Source organism: Miscanthus floridulus, chromosome 11, assembly GCF_019320115.1.
Source record: "Miscanthus floridulus cultivar M001 chromosome 11, ASM1932011v1, whole genome shotgun sequence".
In the NCBI taxonomy this organism is placed as follows: domain Eukaryota; kingdom Viridiplantae; phylum Streptophyta; class Magnoliopsida; order Poales; family Poaceae; genus Miscanthus; species Miscanthus floridulus.
The window spans coordinates 5,943,243-5,962,033 of NC_089590.1; the positions used below are offsets into that span (position 1 = coordinate 5,943,243).

Consider the following 18,791-nt stretch of genomic DNA (forward strand, 5'->3'; position numbering starts at 1 on the left):
CTGAACATCTGGTATGCTTGCCGATGTACCCATTTGTTGCTACAAAATAAGTGTAAGGTATGATATTTAACAGATAAAATGTAAAATCAAAGGAATACCTCTGAAGGTTTGTCAGAGGTAGTGGTGCTTGATGTCAGAGGAATTGCCGATGATGATCCAACAGCGGCTCTTACACCCTGATGATTAATGTTAATACAGTCTATGATCGGCATGAGTAGAAATAAACAGGGTTGTTACCTTGAATGCCTTGATCAGGGTTGTAGCAGCAACCAATGGAGTGGCCCTAGCTGTAGCCAATTTGGACTTGGAGGTGATGGTCTTGGCACGGGTCTTCTGGTGAGTCAAAGCAGCTAAGGTGGGGGCGTTGTAGCTGATCGATGATATCGGGGAAACAGGCCGAAGATCGAAGGGTTTCCCACTTTTGCTCATAGATGGTGCTGGGTTGTTAACCTATCACGAGAAAGTTAGTTACTGATATATGAAAGAAAAAAGCAGAAGGGAGTTAAAAGAAACTTACTGTGTCATCGGGAATGACGTATTTAGGGTCGATCATGTGCCAATATGTGTGAGCAGATGTTGCAAACAGTTGTTCCCTCCACTCTCGCCACCATTGCTTATATGATTCGGTGATGAAAGATGCTGGCGTCCAGATGGATAGATCGACATTTGTAGTATCGGCATTGGGGGAGAGTCGCACTACCCTGCTCCAATCTGTTCCGCAGGTGATTGTTTCTCTGGGTTTGATCACATCGGCAAAACAAAGTTTGATTGGCAGTTGTCCAAAAGCCAATTGATGGGATACTGCCGATGGATTGTAAAATTCATACGTGATATTGGTGTTTTTCTCGCTACCGAATGTGTTTACTGGGATTGCCCTGGGAGTAATGATGGCCATCATGAGTTCATTATCCTGATTCAGAGTGTTATCGGCAAAGTTGAAAAGAAGGGGGAATCTGTTTTCTTCGTCAATATAAGGTACACAGGCCCTATGATCACGAGAAAGACCATTGTAGAAGCTTTGGAAGAATCTGCCGATCTGGTCTTCATTGGCCTCTGTTCCAGGGAGGACAATTATGGCTTCACCAAAATTGAGGGGTGAGCGTGTTGCCGATTCCTCATCACCAAGCACATGGTCTTTAGCAATTTCTTGTGGGAATTGTTGGGCAAAGAAGTCCCATTGCAAACGTTTGTGCATATAGGCATTCAGCCACATGTTGATAAACCACCACGGGCCTCCTAAGTTGCCGATGGGTTCTCCAAGCAAAAGTTTCTGAGACACTTGATGAAGAAGATGATAAGTGGAGCTCAGAAGGTATCGGCCAAGAGGGAACCTTACACCATTAGCCAAGAGTTCAGCCGCGGGGAGGAAGGCGTTGGTTGGTCCTACTGATCGACCACAGAAGATAATTTTTTCTAACCACATATTCAAGAATGTGGCATGTTCCGTCTGGTTAACTGTCCCGGTCCTCTGGCATTCTTGAATATATCCCGTCCAACCGCCGATGTTGCGGGTATTCACCCTATATTCAGATTTTCTGCCATAGATGGAGCCTTCATCGGTAGTTGAAATGTCCAAGCCAGTGAGCATGTAGACATCGGCAAGTGTGGGAGTAGCTGGGCCATGTCCAAACATAAAAGTGTTTGTTGTGTCTGACCAGAAGTAAGCAGCTGCAATCATCATTGACTCGTTCTTTTGCATATCGGCTATGGATAGCCTAATGTATTGGTCTAGCTTCCATTCTACCCAGTGTACTTGCATCGACCTGTTGACCCTCAAGTACCAATCTTTCCACCCTTTGGTGGTTTTGGGCCAAGATCGGAATGTATCTTTCCATAAATTCAGAGAGAAATTTTGGGCTCTAAAAGGGATTCTGTTAACCTCTGCATTAATCAGATCAGTTGGATCTGGGTTGCCCATTGGTCCTAGGCATTGGAAATGCGGCTGATCGGTTGGAATAACTAATTTGTTGCGAAGTTCCTAAGTTTAGAGGATCCGAAGAACAAAGAAAAAGAGAAAAATTACCAACTGTATGAACTCGCAAAGACCAGAGGAATCGAGGTAAAAAGTAACAAAAGTGGAACGAACCGTAGGGACGTCGAAGTTGATTGCCATTATCTTGAGGTAGATGGGGGCACGAGCTGGAGACTCGAGGTTGACGCTAGAGAAAAGTTCTTGTTGGTTGAGGTCGCGCAGTTGTTCGTCGGAGTCACCGCCGGAAAGAGAGAATGCCAAAGATTGGAGTCTGAGGGTAGAAGACGAGCGTTCCGGAGAAATCTATTTATAAGCCGCTTGGAGTAGGGGTATTCTGGACTTATCTCTATGCCGCGCGCATGTGGGTCGAGGTGGTTCAGATGGATATGGTAACTGTTCGCACGATAATCAAGGGATTGTACAGATGATTTGACGGCAAGTAATCATGACTTGGAAGAGATCTCGGTACAGGATATTTTAATTCTGAAAATGGCAGCATTATTATGTTAGGATCTTGCCGATGGATTATTGTTTTGGTATCTTAACCATAATCAGGGCAAGAGTGGTTGGAAATTGTGCGATATTTACTGAGGTGCGTGAATCAGGACTAGATTTGATTAGATTTGATAACAGATCAAGTTTTGGCTTGGAGGATGAGTTACGGTAATAGGGCGAAGGCAAACGTTATCTGGAGTAAATTTCGGAGCATTAATGGTTTTATACTCCGAAATTGGGGGGCATGTGTTGACACCGTTTTTTGCACGTGTCAAAATGATCAGAGTGGGCTAATCGGTAGGAGGAAAGTTACTGTATACGCTGACAGTCGATGAAAATCAGCTTGTAAAGATGGTTGCCGATGAATGGTGGTGATCGATGGAAAGGTTGATTTAGACTCGGGCGTTGCCGATAAGGTTGGAGATGTTATTGTCGATGCCGATGAAGGAAGGCTTGAAAACTACTGCCGATGAAACAGGAAGTATGCCGATGGAAAGGAGGTCGGTGAGAATTCCATCGTAATTGAGACGGACAGGGAAATAGATAGGAGTTGATTTCCTTTTCTATATTTGTTAGAGTATGATTCATGTAAGAGTCACGTGTTTCCTTAGATATGGACTTGGTGTCCTAGTCGTATTTGGTTATGTCTCTTTAGATCAGGGTATAAATATAGATTGAGGGGCAATGTAATATAAATGAATCAATATCAAAACCAATTTTTACTCCTATTTTGCATCTACTTACTTTTCGGCGACTTCGTCAATTTGCATATTTTTCCTTTTTACGAGTTCTCATTGATTCGGCGAGTTGCATCGCTTCAGTGTGACCTTCGGCGATTCTCGAGTTCCGCGTGAGTACCTCTTGGCCGTGACTTTCGGGCGTATCACTGTTGTCAGGACCAAAGTGCTCGTATCTTCATCCTTGTCGATTAACAGGTCAAATCGACTGGCACGCTTTGGATATCGATTCGGGTATCAGCCCTTTGTGTTTGCAGATCCACTTTTGCATCAACAAGAGTGAGCAAGAGCTGGCCATAGGGCTTAAATAGAAGCCCCCACAAAATAGAGTCGTTGGCTTCCCACTGCCAACTTTCACAGGGTGACCGGATGTGCAGGTCGCGTCGACCGAACGTAGGTCACGCAGCGTCCGGGCGCGTATCTCTGTCCACGTGTCCCCCACGTTCAACCTCCTCCGTAGATCTCCAACAGTCAAATTCACCCGTGCCAGCGCCCAAGTGATGACCGGACACACAAGAGACAGGACCGGATGCGCCAGTGCCAGCCCTGCTCTCGCGTGCGCCCGCGCCACCACCCAATGACCGGACACGCCACTCCCTATGGTAACCTAGCGTTAGATCACTTCCAGTAAGCATCCAAAGGCAGTTTTTGCCGACCGGACGTGCTAGTGAATCTGATCCTCTCTGCCTCGCGTAGATGCTTACGTCACCACATGACCGGATGCAGGCCCTACGCGTCCGGTCCACTTTTCCTTCAGCGTCCTGTCAAAGACCCTAGCTGCTTCTTCACTGCGCAACACTGACCGGACGCAGACACAGAGTCTGGTCGCTGCAAGAGCAACGTCCGGTCACTAAAAAACAATGTCTCCACTTCACCAAATTCACCACCCTTGATCAAATGTGCCAACCACCAAGTGCATCACCTTGTGCACGTGTGTTAGCATATTTTCACAAGTATTTTCAAGGGTGTTAGCACTCACTAGAATCTAAATGCATATGCAATGAGTTAGAACATCTAGTGGTGCTTTGATAACCGCATTTCGATACAAGATTCACCCCTCTTAATAGTACGACTATCTATCTTAAATATGATCACACTCCCTAAATGTGATCACACTCACTAAATGTCTTGATCACCAAAACAAAATGGCCCTATCAAATTCACCTTTGCCTTAAGCCCATTTTGTTTTTCTCTTTCTTCTTTTCTAAGCCCGAGCATTTGATCATCACCATGGCTATCACCGCCATCATCATGATCTTCATCATTAGCTCCACCACTTGGAATGTGCTACCCTATCTCATGATCACTTAGAGTAAAAGGGTTAGCATTTAGGGTTTCATCAATTCACCAAAATCAAACTAGAGCTTTCAGCTATTGTTTTCTCGGACTTCACAAATCACCAAGGAAAGGAAACCAAGAGTTGAGATTGGATTCTTTTTTTTCCTTTGAAATTGCATGTTTGCGTTAGTATTCCACCGGAAAGAATTTGACAAATCCTTTTCCAAACACCTTTCTTTCAAACCTTCCTATGATTTTGTTTCCTATACTTTTCCTACGGCTATACTCCCATTCCAAGGGGGGTTTAAAGAGGGAAAATTAGGAGAAGCATATTTTTGTAAAATACAACTAATCAATAATTTTAAAAAGATAGCTTTATAATTACCTATTTGATAGGGCTCTCGCTTCTTTAAAATTAACTTTGACATGTTTTGCACATCAATTTCTCTAATGAAGCCTGAGCAATTTTTTTTGGTAAGATACCTTTTTTTCTTGCAATAAGACTTTTTTTTTTGCTTTGGGCTCCCAATTCATATTTTTGCTACAACTCGATACTCCTAGATCTAGGACATTTTTTGCTTTAGGCATTTGGGAAGGCTCTAGCTTTCATGTAGGTGAAGAAGCTAGAGCCTAAGCCCTTTCAAAGGCCCTTTGAGGCCTTGTTTAGTATGACATTTGATTAAATCGTTGGAGAAATCCCTCCCCCCCCCCCCCCCCCCCCCCCCCCCCCCCCGAAAAAAAAAAAAAACCCTGTCAAAGAAAATTCTATCAAACACGCTCCATAGTCATAAAATATCATATTCAGGCAACAACATGGATAGCTGGTCCAACTCCTTCGTTGATTTAGATGGACCATAGGAGATACGCTTCATGATGATAATGACGGCCACAAAACATATGGTCAATCCCAACGAGCTATAGATGGATACACGTATATCTTGGAGAAACGGAATGTTTACCTATTTTTCGTAATGCTTATATATTGCGAATGAAACCCCAATGGCTATACATGTTCCAAACGAGCTTAAGGGCATGTACACTACACTAAACGCACACCAATGCTGTTACAAGTTATTATTACCATGACAATTGACTAATGCATTTCCCGGCCAAATCTGCAGACCTCATAACCATGTACATTCATAATGGGGCAAACTTCCTTGCACTGATATTTGATACTCCTATTACACTGGCATCTGATATTTTCGTAGCGTAACAGTAGTACTGATTATTACAGAAGTTTTCCAAGCATGACAAAGATGTTAATCCAAATGCAGCGTTGCAAGGTACCAAAGACGACGAAACAGTCACGGAAATGGGCAACGCTGTTTTCTTGGCTCTGTTCACTTCTCTTATAATCCGTCTTTTTCAGCTTGTTTTTTCAGCCGGAACAGTGTTTCGGCTTATTTTTTCAGCGAAGCGAACGGGGCCTAAGATGCAGCAGATCGCTCTCAAACACCAAACATCAGGCTGAACTTGGTGGCGAGAGGGACGGATATGATAGCAACTCCCAATGCGACACCAAAAATACGGTGTGAGATAGAGAATGTAGCGCTGAACTGTGGCTTCTTCAGAGGAAGGTGGGGCGACAGTGGGCGGTTTGCAACAGGAGATGACAGGGGGCGACTTGTGTGCAGGGGTCGGCTTCCAGGTGCAGACATCTTTGGACGCAGAGCTGCTAGAGGGGGAGATGTGTAGCCCCTGGTTTGCTCAAGATTTGAAGTTGAACTACCAAGAGCACCTGAAAAAAGATGAATGACACAAATTTATAAGGGCTAATTATACATAATGAACTGCAAACTTCTATATTGGCATAACTGAGAAAAAAGAATACTCTGATACAACAAGAGGGACATCTAACTGCATTTCACCAAAGAGTATATAAAGAAACATTAACTATAGTGCATTCAGATATGTACACCAAACTATGCTCTAAATGAAAACGAAATACGTAACAAATTATTAATGCTATGAGGCATGCATGAAGTGTTGCTTCCAGGTATGGAAGAACAATTTTTTAAATATATGTTGTAAAATCTAAAATGACCACAGAGATATGGCCACCATTGGCCTTCCCTTATCCCTTGTGCTATGATGGACTGAATCGCATAGACTGGTCAACGTCTCAATTATAAGCCCCCAGCTTCCAGAATGAAAGGATATAGTGTCGTTATGAGCCTCACATTACAGCACATCCTGAATGACATAATGTAGTTGGAAGGATGACAGTGTGCCACAACTATCTTCTAATCGGTCCTATCTCAATGTAATATTGACTGTTGTTTGAAATTACAACAGGACATAAAACATATAACAAATCAGCGCAGGAGTTTTTTTACCACGGAGAGCAAATGGAGTATCTCTTAAGGGTGCAAATCGAGTGTTGCTGTTACACTTCTCCATTGCTGTGCAGCAACCAATAATCATGCATTAGCATCAACACAGTTTGGCAAAAGAAAAATTTGAGCAATGTAGAAAGATTAAGTAATGTTCAATTAAATTGGAGAATATCAAAATAATTGATCCTAAAGAACTTGATTGTTTAGAACAAACCAAGGAAGATATTTCAGCAATTCTCAGACCCTAGACAAACTCTATTGTTAACAACAACATGAAATATCGAAATGAAGAATCAAGATGAAAGATATATTGCAGTTCACAATTGACAATCCAACATAGTATCTTAGCTTTCTCATTATGTGCACTATGATTATGTATGCAGTTTGATGGCATAGAGAACATAAATTTGAGCATATTAACGTATTGAAATTTCTAAGCACTTTACTCATATTTAAAGAGAGCCTGCCTGTCCAAAAGTCCAGATACATACATCTTAAGCATAAGCATCAGTTGTTATACAATCAAACTATTGTAGCTAACTTACATTTTCCACTAAATCATCAACATCAATAATGAAGCAAACTATATTTGTCTATCCTAAGTCCGGTGGACTCAAATGCATGAAGAGGGCAAAATGGAAAATTAGAGCCCTGCGATTTTCTAATATAAAAATAAAATTGACCAACGCAATTTATAACTACAATTACAGCAGTGAAACTTCGGGTATCATGATTGAAACAATGATTAACCTATCATAAGTGATTTGCAATAAATCAACTATCCAGAACATGAATTCTTCTTGCAAATTTCAATCCTAAAACATGTCATATCAGGGTAAGACTTAATATGGGGAATGGGAGATTTATTTGAAGCGAACAAAAAAACTGGGAGAGAAAAGAAGTCACAGAAAAGATGACCCACAGCAACACCAGGTGGACCAGAGTATTCATCCCAGGAAGGAACATGAGGAGTTTAGGACCTGGCATTACAGGCTCACAGGAAAGAAGAGCTTCTGAAGAACAATACGAGCTATCCAGTGAAGCAAGGTAGTGCTTCCTTACTGATAATAGAAGCAACACTACATTGCTTTGGCAGACATGCAAGTTATGAAAGTTTTGTATGTCAATGCTGCTGAATTATCACAAATACTACATCATTGCTTGGAGGTGAAATAGTGCTTCCTTACTGATAATATAACCAACACTAAATTGCTATGACAGACATTCAAGTTATGAAAGTTTTGTATGTCAATGCTGCTGAATTATCACAAATACTACACTATTGCTTGTGAGTGAAAGAGTAAGATACCAAAAACACTAATTGCAAAAACGCTGTTTCCACCGACAAATAGATAAGTAGTTTTTGTTCATTTGGTATTAATTTATATACAAATTACACAAATTTATTGAGGACAGATTGCTAATGCTATGATTGCCACAAAATTTCACTGTGTGTGTAAGCTCATCATACTTTGTAGGATCATAATTATACTTTGACAATGATGTCTCCAGATTCAGCATGACAGTATTATACTAGTTTTAGGCCTGTAATCCTTAGTAGCTGCATATCAGAGTGCTCAGTGTTCATTAAATTTTGATAGGCTGTAATCCTTAGGACATAACACTGAGTCACTGATAAACCACAGTATCAATAGATTGAAAGATGCAACTTATAACTACATTGACAGCAGTGAACTTTTGCATATCATGATTGAAACACTAATGTGTGATTCGAGAACCAGGGGGCATGGCCTAGCATCTTTGCGCTAACAGCTTTTTTTCTCTATATACGTCATAAGTCACAACTCTACCAACACAGCATCCATCGCCTCCTAAGATCAGATTTATAAATCCATCCATCGGATGAATCTAGGACAGCCTACATCTGCACCCAACCTAACCAAATCGGGCTGCGACTAGGATGGATCGCGTTATCATAGGTTCATAGCATACTGGAAATAGCAAATCAAAATCAAACGAAGAACGCGATCCATATTGGGACGGGATGGATCGGGTTGAGAGATACTCACTGGGCTTCTCCTGCTTGCCGCTTGTCCGCGTGGCCGCCGCCGCCGATGGACGGAGATGGTTGGTGGGTCAAGTGTCTAACGGTGGAAAGCGAGCTGCGGGCACAGAGGATGGGAGGACAGAAGGGGTTTTCTGGGCCTTCTGGGCCCAACTGTATAGACAAATGGGCCAAACCCATTACGAGCTTCCTATTTCAGCCCACGGCTCAGATGGGCAGAAGAAGACTATGATGGGCTTCTAGCATTTTTTGGAGAGCGAGCCGTCCCGTTCCAGAACACTGCCGCACGAGCGCGCTACTGCCATGGCGAGCGGCGGCGGCGCGGATGGACCCGGAGGCGGCAACGGAGCTGGTGCGGAAGGGTGCCACCCTCCTCCTCCTCAACGTCCCCCAGCGCACCCTCTTCGGAATCGACACCCAGGTCGGTGGGATTCGGCCGCCAACGATCGCGTCTCGCAGCGAGCTGTTTGGTGCATGCATCAAACAATGTGACAGGTTTTCACCTCTGCCTGCTTCTCGTTCTTCTGCAGATGTTCTCTGTTGGGCCCAAGTTCAATGGGATGAAGATGGTGCCCCCGGGTGCCCATTTCGTCTACTACTGCTCCCCAAACAGGTATCAGTATCCGCTAACTACAAGTCCCGATTCTTACAACATTTCAACTACCAATTATTCGGAAATAATGTTGATGATTTATGTTGAGAATGCCAACTAATTTTTCAGTACATGAACCGGTTTCCTTTTATGAATCAGTCACTGTCAGTTGTGCTACATATCCATTGTTCTAGTTTGTCAGATGGAAGTGCTGTACATAATTAATCAACAGCTTACTTAGAGTTTGAGTTCCTTTTTAATTGGCACGAACAAGTGACTGTGATGCTACTTTTACCATGGAGTGCTCACAACCTTAGTACTTTGGAAGGGACTTTGCTATATATGACACAAAATGATAGAATGCTATTTGAACATGTTTCCTGCGATTTTGGACCCCCAACAACATGCATATAGAGTAGTGTTAGATAAGCAGCAGCTTGCTGCCACTTTCGCTTTCTCTTGATTGCTTTCATCCAGCCTTTTAACATTCTTAAAACTGTTTGGCGCTGTGTGAAATGGTTGAGTATTTGTGTGCATGCTCCATTTGGTTTACTTCCATTTGCAATGTGTTCTGATGTCCTTATCTGTAATGCCATGTCTTCATTTAATAGAGAATGATATAGTGCACTGACCATTTGTCCAAAATCTGAACACTTTTAGGCATGGGAATGAGTTTGCACCTACTGTCGGATTCTTTCTCACTACACACCCATCTGAGGTACTTCTTCCTATTGGCCTGAAGCATGTGTATTGACTGCAGAGAGGTTATTGTACCGAGTATTCTTTATAGGATTAAAATGCATTCTATTCTTTGAGTTATTGACGGTTCATCACCTGTATGCTAAGGAAAATTGTCCTTTTTTATATATTTGGGATGATCTGTTGAATTGATCAATAAATCTACTAGATTATGACTTGTGTTTCTTTTATTATGTTTCGGCAGGAGGTATCAAATAAGATAGTGAATCATAACGTAATATGCTTTATAATTATCTTAACCTTCCATTTTTGTACTTTAATTTTCAAGCATTTCTTTTATTTCACTTACTAAACAGAAAAGATGCATTAGCTATAGTATTGTGTAACTAGTTAATCCATTTGAAGTAATGCATAGCACATTCTTTTGATTAGGTATATAATTATTCTGTCCTGCCAATTTCCAAACTGTATTGGTTTTTCTTTTTAATCCTAAATTATAAGGCTTGTGCCTAATTTAGATGCTTGTTACTCTCTTTTTCCCTTGTTTATTTTGTTGTGTCCTAAGGATTTGTGCATAACACCCAAACATACTTTCAACTCTCAGCTTTCCAGCCAAATTAATTGAATAGAAGGGAGAATTCATGTCATTTCTCTTCTGGATCTGTCAATTTGCAAATTCTTAACCTATGTCCCTGTTCAAATTTTCCTTTTGACAGGGACAAGAGGGAGTACAAATTTTCCTTCTATAGGATGAATACAAAAATAATAACAACAATAAATGTTAATATGGAAACTGATATATAAAAATGCACTTGGAAGTGTGATGAAATAATAGAAGCTAGAAGGGAAAAAAGAATCGAAGTTAAAAGTAACAAAATCCATTCCATGCTGAAGATTCAAGTGGATAAATGTTTTTTTTTTTTTTGCCAGAAAAAGGTTTCAACTGATGGCACTTAACTATGTTAGATATATATGGTGTATAGCATATTTTTCTCTTTGTGTAAGGGCTTAGATGCATATATGCCCAACTCATGTACATGTTTGGGTTGTTGCCCCCAGGAAGTGTGTGAGCTTCATTCCTTCCAACATGGTACCAGAGCCTAGGATGTAGGGTTTACCTCGCTCTCTCGCGCGCTCTTCCCATTGTGCTTGCCTGGAGCTCCGCCGCCTGTCGGCTCTCTTCCTTGCGTGCTCTTCCCGTTGCACGCTCCGTAGCTGGGTGTGGCCCCGTCGTCGCGTGCTCTCCGCGGCCGGGCACGGTCCTGCCATCGCGCGCCCTCTGTGGCCGGCGCAGCCCCGACGTCGCGCCTCCTCCATGGCCCCGCCGCCGCACGCCCTTCCTCCGCTGCTCTGCTGGGCGTGGCTCTACTCTGCGGCCGTCCGTTCGAGTGCTCTGTTTTTCTGCTTTGCTGCTTGCTCTGTTTTAGATTAGGTAAAAAAGGAAGAAGAGTCAGACCCCGCTTTGCTGCTGCTATTTTTCTGGTTTTCTAGAGAAAGAAAGATGGCATCTCCTCCTGTTCCTCCCTCTGGAGGCGCTCAAATCCCACGTTGTCCAGTGATTTTCGATGGCACCAATTATTATGACTGGGTTCCACATAAGCGGTGGCATATGCGTGGTCTCTGACTCTGGGAGTTTCTTAGTGGTGAGCTACCTTGTCCAGCATTGCCTGATCGTCCAGTGCAGCCGGTGATTCCTCCAGAAAAATCTAAAGAGGAACAAAAGAAGTTGCGCGAAGCTTATGATGATGATATGGCCTCTTACATGTCTCATTTTCGGGCTTATCGGACTTGGTTGGATGAAGATGCTCGTGCTGGGGCTGTTCTTGTTGCTAGTATGGAAAAGCATCTGGCAGGAGAGGTTATTCGGCTTGATCATGCTGCTCAGATGTGGGCTGTTCTTCGTCAGCGCTATGAGCCCTCTGGTCAGTCCACTTATATTGCCGCCCTACGTCAAGAACAACTGTTGCAGCAGGGTCACAGTTCAGTTGAGGATTTCTTTCGACAGCTATCTGCAATATGGCGTGAGCTTGACACTCTCAGTCCTCAGTTGTCCCCAGACACTTGTGACTCCTGCAGGAAGCAACAGAGCCACCTCGAGCTTCGTCGCACGTATGACTTCCTGACTCGTCTGCGTGCTGAGTTTGAGCCCCTTCGTGCTCAATTACTTGCTCGTGAGCCGTGCGTGTCTTTGATGGAAGCTCTTGCTGTTGTTCGTAATGAGGAGACTCACCTTCGTTCTGCTGGTCTACTTCAGTCGACGTCCTCCTCAGTTCTGGCTGCTCGGTCTAGAATTCTTGGTTCTCCTCCCAAAGTGCATGCTTCAGTAGCCTCTGGCGGCTCGGGGACTCGCAACTCAGGTGGCCTTCATTGTAAGCACTATGGCAGAGATGGACATGATGAGGATCATTGTTACAAGAAGAAGAGGCAGGCTCAGTCTCAGTCTCACCGAGGTGGGCGTTCCTCACATGCTCAATCTCAGCATCCTAATGCACAGCAGGAGATACTCGTGTTACTTCATCGTCTTGCTGTTCCTCCACCTACTAGAGCTTCTGGTTCTATCACTACTGGAGCTGCTAGTTCTGTCACTCCTGCTCTAGTACTCTCTGCTGCTACTTCTCAGTCTTTTATTGAGAAACCACCATCTACTTCAGGTATCTTGCCATGGATTCTTGATTCTGGTGCTTCTTTTCATATGACACCTGATAGTACCTCTCTTTCTTCTATTTGCTCTCCTTCCATTCCTCTCACTGTTCAAACTGCTGATGGCTCATCTCTTTCAGTTGTTGGTCGTGGCACTCTTTCTTCTTCTTCATTTCATGTTCCTAATGTTTCTTATGTTCCTGATTTGACCATGCAACTTATTTCTATTGGCCAGCTCACTGATCATGGTTGTCGTGTTATTTTTTATTCTGACTCTTGCCGTGTTCAGGATCTCAGCACGGATCTCCTAGTTGGTACTGGCCCTCGCCGCCGTGATTCTCCGCATCTCTGGGAACTCGATTGGCTTCGTCTTCCTTCCGCTGCCTCTGTCGGTCTTGTGAGCTCTGCTTCTCCTACATCGGCTTCTTCCTCTTTTGCTCAGTGGCATCATCGCCTGGGACATCTATGTGGTTCCCGCTTATCCGCTCTTGTCCGTCGTGGTGTTCTAGGAAATGTCTCTGGTGATGTTTCTTTAGATCAGTGTCAGGGCTGTAAGCTTGGCAAACAGATCCAGCTTCCATATCCCTCTAGTGGGTCTGTGTCACAGCGTCCTTTTGATCTTGTTCATTCAGATGTATGGGGTCCTGCACCTTTTGTTTCAAAAGGGGGTCATCAATATTATGTCATATTTATCGATGATTTCTCTCACTTCACATGGGTGTATTTCATAAAACATCGTAATGAGGTGTTATCCATATATAAAACTTTTGCTCGGATGATTCGCACTCATTTTGATGCTCCTATTCGTGTTTTTTAGGCTGACCCTGCCGGGGAATATCTTTCGGGTGCTCTTCGCCAATTTCTTTCTGAGCAAGGGACTCTCACAATTTTCTTGTCCTGGTGCGCACGCTCAGAATGGTGTTGCTGAGCGTAAACATCATCACCTTCTTGAAACTGCTCGTGCTCTTATGATTGCTTCCTCGGTCCCACCTCATTTCTGGGCTGAAGCAATCTCCACTGCCACCTATTTAACCAACATTCAACCCTCATCTGCTCTTAAAGGTGGCATCCCATATGAGCGCCTTTTTGACCATCCACCTGATTACTCTAGTCTTTGCCTTTTTGGATGTCTGTGCTATGTTCTTCTTGCTCCTCGTGAACGCACTAAACTCACCCATCAATCTGTTGAGTGTGTTTTCTTAGGCTATAGTGCTGAGCACAAGGGCTATCGTTGTTGGGACCCGACTGCTCGTCGTATGCGGATCTCTTGGGATGTTACTTTTGATGAGTCTCGTTCCTTCTATCCTTGGCCCTCCTCTGATGTTTCTCCTCAGGCCATTGTTGAGCCTCTGTCCTTCTTGACTTTTCCTGATACACCTATCTCCACTGTGCTTCTTCCTCCGTTACCATCTCCACCTCCTAAAACATCTTCACCCCCTCCACCTTCTCCTCTGCTGCCCTCTGAGTCGTCTTCACATGCTCCTCGGTCCATTTATGATTCCAAACCTCCCATGATTCACACCTACAGTCGTCGGCTCCTGGATTCCTCGCCTCCTGTTGAGTTGCCTTCTGATGTCTCCTCTCCTGCTGAGCCATCTTCGGTTGACGATTCTTTATCTCAGCCCTCCTCTCATTATAATCTTCGCGATCATAGCTCGCTGAAGCCTCTTGATAGGTATAGTTTTGCTGGCACTGTCTTTTCTGAGCCGACCACATACCATGATGCCATTTGTCATCCTGAATGGCAACTAGCCATGGCTGAGGAGATTGCTGCTCTTGAGCGCACTGGCACTTGGGACCTTGTCCCTCTTCCTTCTCATGCTCGCCCCATCACGTGCAAGTGGGTTTATAAGATCAAGACTCGCTCTGATGGCTCTCTCGAGCGTTATAAGGCTCGTCTTGTTGCTCGTGGTTTTCAGCAAGAGTATGGTTGTGATTATGATGAGACATTTGCTCCTGTGGCTCACATGACCACTGTTCGCACTCTCCTTGCTGTGGCCTCTGTTCGTGCTTGGTCTATTTCTCAACTTGATGTCAAAAATGCCTTCCTTAATGGTGAACTCCGTGAGGAGGTCTACGTGCGACCACCTCCTGGGTATCTTGTTCCTGATGGCATGGTTTGTCGTCTTCGTCGCTCTCTTTATAGTCTGAAACAAGCTCCTCGTGCTTGGTTTCAGCGCTTTGCCTCTGTGATCATTGCTGCTGGTTTTTCCCCAAGCAATCATGACCCTGCCTTGTTTATTCACACATCCCCTCGTGGTCGCACTCTTCTTCTTCTTTATGTTGATGATATGATTATCACTGGTGATGATTCTGAGTATATTGCCTTTGTCAAGGCACGCCTCAGCGAGCAGTTTCTTATGTTTGATCTTGGTCCTCTTCGTTATTTCCTTGGGATTGAGGTCTCTTCCACCTCTGATGGCATTTACTTATCCCAAGAAAAATACATTCAGGATCTTCTTGCTCGCTCTTGCGTCACTGATCATCGCACTGTTGAGACTCCCATCGAGCTTAATCTTCAGCTCCGTGCTACTGATGGTAAACCTCTCACCGATCCCACTCGGTATCGTCATATTGTTGGGATTCTTGTCTATCTAGCTGTGACCCGTCCTGATATCTCATATGTTGTGCACATTCTTAGTCAATTTGTTTCTTCTCCCACCCATGTTCATTATAGCCATCTTCTACGTGTCTTGTGTTATCTTCATGGGACCATTACTCGTCGTCTATTCTTCCCGCATTCTAGCTCTTTTCAACTCCAAGCCTACTCTGATGCTACTTGGGCTAGTGACTCTTACCGTCACTCTCTTTCTGCCTATTGTATTTTTCTTGGTGGCTCTCTCATTGCTTGGAAGACAAAGAAGCAGACCGCGGTCTCTCGTTCGAGTGCAGAGGCCGAGTTGCGAGCTATAGCTCTTGCGATAGCAGATGTTACTTGGCTTCGATGGTTACTTGAGGATTTCGGTGTTTCAGTTTCTATGCCCACTCCTCTTCTGTCTGACAGTACCAGTGCTATCAATATAGCTCGTGATCCTATGAAGCATGAGCTCACCAAGCATATTGGAGTTGATGCATATTACACTCGGGCTCAGGTGCAGGATGATGTCATTGCTCTTCGCTATCTTGCAGTTTTCTTAGCAGTATAATGGAGTAACCTTTAATTCCGGCACTTGAGCTAGGTAGCCATCAACTGCTCAGTCACAACGATTAGGGCCCCGTTTAGATCTAAAATTTTTTGGATTTTGGCTACTGCAGCACTTTTGTTTGTATTTGGCAATTAGTGTCTAATTATGGACGTTCAAAAGTTTCGTCTCGCGATTTCTCACCCAACTGTGCAATTAATTTTTTTTCATCTACATTTAGTACTCTATGCATGTGCCGCGAGATTCGATGTGACGGGTACTGCGTAAAATTTTTTGGAATCTAAATAGGCCCTAGCAGATCACCAAGAACCGTCGCTTTCAATGGTCCTGCTGAGCACACTTTACTTGCATTAGACACCACATAAACATGATAGTCTAAAGAAAACCAGACACAGAAAGTATTGAATTATGTAGGTTGTGTACATACATCGAAAGGTGCCGATCGAAGCCGGAATTGTTTCTGATCCGGTCATTGTTCCAGGGCCAAATGCGACGTGAACTTGTTTTTGCTTTCGTGGTCTGTTCCACACAAAACTACGGCAACGAAACAGGTTACAGGTCTATTAATGTATTTCCCGCGTCATTTTAAAATTGTCACGTTCACTTGGCATACCTCAACAACCTTTACCTGGACAATGCATCACCATCATCACTACAAGAACAGAGGAGGGAGGCGATGTCGTTAGGACCTGTGGCACGGGGAGCCATCTGCTTGCTAGCTGCGTCAATCATCGTCATTAGCACGGTCAATCTCCGTTGCGATGGCAGCAGGTCCGCCGATGATCTCTCACTTGACGACTACGGCGAGGACGACAACGGTGACTCATCCTCCTCCTTCACCTTCCGGCCGGAGACGAGTTCACCCGGTCTGGTCTTCTTCGGGTTCTACGACGACAAGTACCCGGACGCCGAGGAGATCATCTCGTCCACGGTGCGGAAGCTCTACCACGCGGACCCCAACGTCGCCGCCGCGCTCGTCCGTCTCTTCTTCCACGACTGCTTCATCCACGTACGTCGAAACAAACAAACTCCATGTCGTCCTGCATCTCATCTCATCTTCCCTGCGACGCTCACACGCGCACACACCAAGACGCTGTCTTCTCCTGTACGAGCGTACGTGCAGGGCTGCGACGCCTCGGTACTGCTTGACCGCGTCGACGGCCGGAAATCAGAGCGCGACGCCGGGCCGAACCAGTCGGTGCGAGGCATGGGCGCAGTCGAGGCCATCAAACAGAGAGTGGAGAAGGCGTGCCCGGGGACCGTCTCCTGCGCGGACATCCTGGCCCTCGCCGCGCGGGACAGCCTCGTCCTTGTCGGCGGGCCAACCTACCCGGTGCTCACGGGCCGCCGCCACAGCGCGCAGAGCTTCTACCACGACGTCGTGGCCGGGAGCATCCCGCCGCCGAACGCCACCTACGCCATGACGCTCGCCGCGTTCGCGCGCCGCGGGCAGTTCACGGAGCCTGAGACCGTCGCGCTCTTAGGTTCGTTCGTCGTCGATCTCAACCTTGCCTGCCCGATTTTGAGCTGCTGGCTGAACTCCCTGTGATGCAAAAACCAGTCTTGCTATCTGCAGGAGCCCACAGCATCGGGAAGGTGCGGTGCATGTTCTTCGCGGACAGGATCTACGACTTCGCCGGCACCGGTGCGCCCAACGACTCCATCGACCCGGACATGGTCGGCGAGAAGCGCGCGGTGTGCGGCGGCGGCGGCGGTGATGGCGATGGCAACGACGGCGCGGCGGCGATGGAGATGGGGTACTACAGGCAGGGCCGGGAGGTGGGCTTCGGCGCGCACTACTACGCCAAGCTGCTGGAGGGCGGGGGCATCCTGCGCGCCGACCAGCAGCTCACCGCGGGGAGCACCGTGCGGTGGGTGTGCGTGTACGCGTCCAGAGCGCGCAGCGAGGAGGTGTTCCGCGAGGACTTTGCGCATGCCATGGTTAAGCTGTCGGCGCTCGCGCCGCTCACGGGGTCGGCCGGGCAGGTACGGATTAGCTGCTCCAAGCCCATCCAAGACAACTGAACCATAACAAAGGGGGTAGTGTTTATGCATGACACTTTTATTATGGTGGCAGTGTATCAGAATTTGTACATCTTTCTTTAAGAGAAATATAACTTTTTTAAATTTAGTGAAACATATAAAATACTAATATTTATGATACATAATACTCCCTCCATATTAAAAAATGAAGTCGTTTTGGACAGCGACACGGTCTCCAAAACATAACTTTGACTAGTTATTTTTATAAAGATATTTATCAAAAAGTGATATATGTCAATTTTTGTGAAAGTATTTTTCAAAACAAATCTATGCATATGGTTTTTCTATTTCCAAACTCAACAACTTAAAAGTTATTCATGATTTATATTCCCAATGTTTAACCCAAGTCTTGTCCAAAACGACTTTATTTTTTAGTATGGAGGGAATAAATATTACTAGATTAATATTTGAATGTATTTTATAATAAATATATTAGAAGATATAGATGTTGATAATATTTTCTATAAATCTTGTTAAATCTAAAAATGACTTTTTTTTAAAAAAAAACAAGGTGCAGTTATTTTATAAACAGACTAGGCTACATTGTATGGTAATCTTTTCCTTCTGAACGGTGTTCTTTTAGAAAATCAAAATACTACTTTATGGTGGCATGATTCACTACCGGACAGAGCATCTTTGCCGAGAGCCTGAGGATTTGCCGAGGGAAAATGCTCGGGCACTCGGCAAAGAGTCTTTGCCAAGGGCCTGATCCTCGGCAAAGAACAGCCCTCGGCAAAGACTCTTTGACGAGTGCTAGACCCTCGGCACAGACAAGCACACGGCAACAATAATTATTTGCCGAGGGCTAAGCCCTCGGCAAAAGACCG

The 18,791-nt window shown here is 44.8% G+C and overlaps 1 protein-coding gene and 1 pseudogene across 2 annotated transcripts; one reads left to right on the top strand and one right to left on the bottom strand.

The window, feature by feature from the left end:
* Positions 1-5,602: 5,602 nt before the first annotated feature.
* LOC136491579 (succinate dehydrogenase subunit 3-1, mitochondrial-like) lies at positions 5,603-9,008 on the bottom strand (annotated as a pseudogene).
* A 111-nt stretch (positions 9,009-9,119) lies between these two features.
* Positions 9,120-17,952, top strand: LOC136494709 (peroxidase 57-like). Of its 2 annotated transcripts, none has more exons than XM_066490875.1 (6): positions 9,120-9,268; positions 9,378-9,460; positions 10,100-10,157; positions 16,403-16,930; positions 17,045-17,405; positions 17,483-17,952. In XM_066490875.1, the coding sequence occupies exons 4-6, from the start codon at positions 16,598-16,600 to the stop codon at positions 17,944-17,946; spliced, it is 1,158 nt and encodes a 385-aa protein (XP_066346972.1). In that variant the 5' UTR covers positions 9,120-9,268; positions 9,378-9,460; positions 10,100-10,157; positions 16,403-16,597; the 3' UTR covers positions 17,947-17,952. The 2 variants fall into 2 exon arrangements, with proteins under 2 accessions (XP_066346972.1, XP_066346974.1); XM_066490877.1 differs by having other exon boundaries at positions 17,498-17,952.
* Positions 17,953-18,791: the final 839 nt, after the last annotated feature.

Excerpts from the sequence above, each read along its gene's own strand:
- LOC136494709 (XM_066490875.1), top strand. The coding sequence starts at position 16,598 with ATGTCGTTAGGACCTGTGGCACGGGGAGCCATCTGCTTGCTAGCTGCG. Across the intron at positions 16,931-17,044 it reads TCCACGACTGCTTCATCCAC|GGCTGCGACGCCTCGGTACT; the intron begins GTACGTCGAAAC and ends GCGTACGTGCAG. Across the intron at positions 17,406-17,482 it reads TGAGACCGTCGCGCTCTTAG|TCTTGCTATCTGCAGGAGCC; the intron begins GTTCGTTCGTCG and ends TGCAAAAACCAG.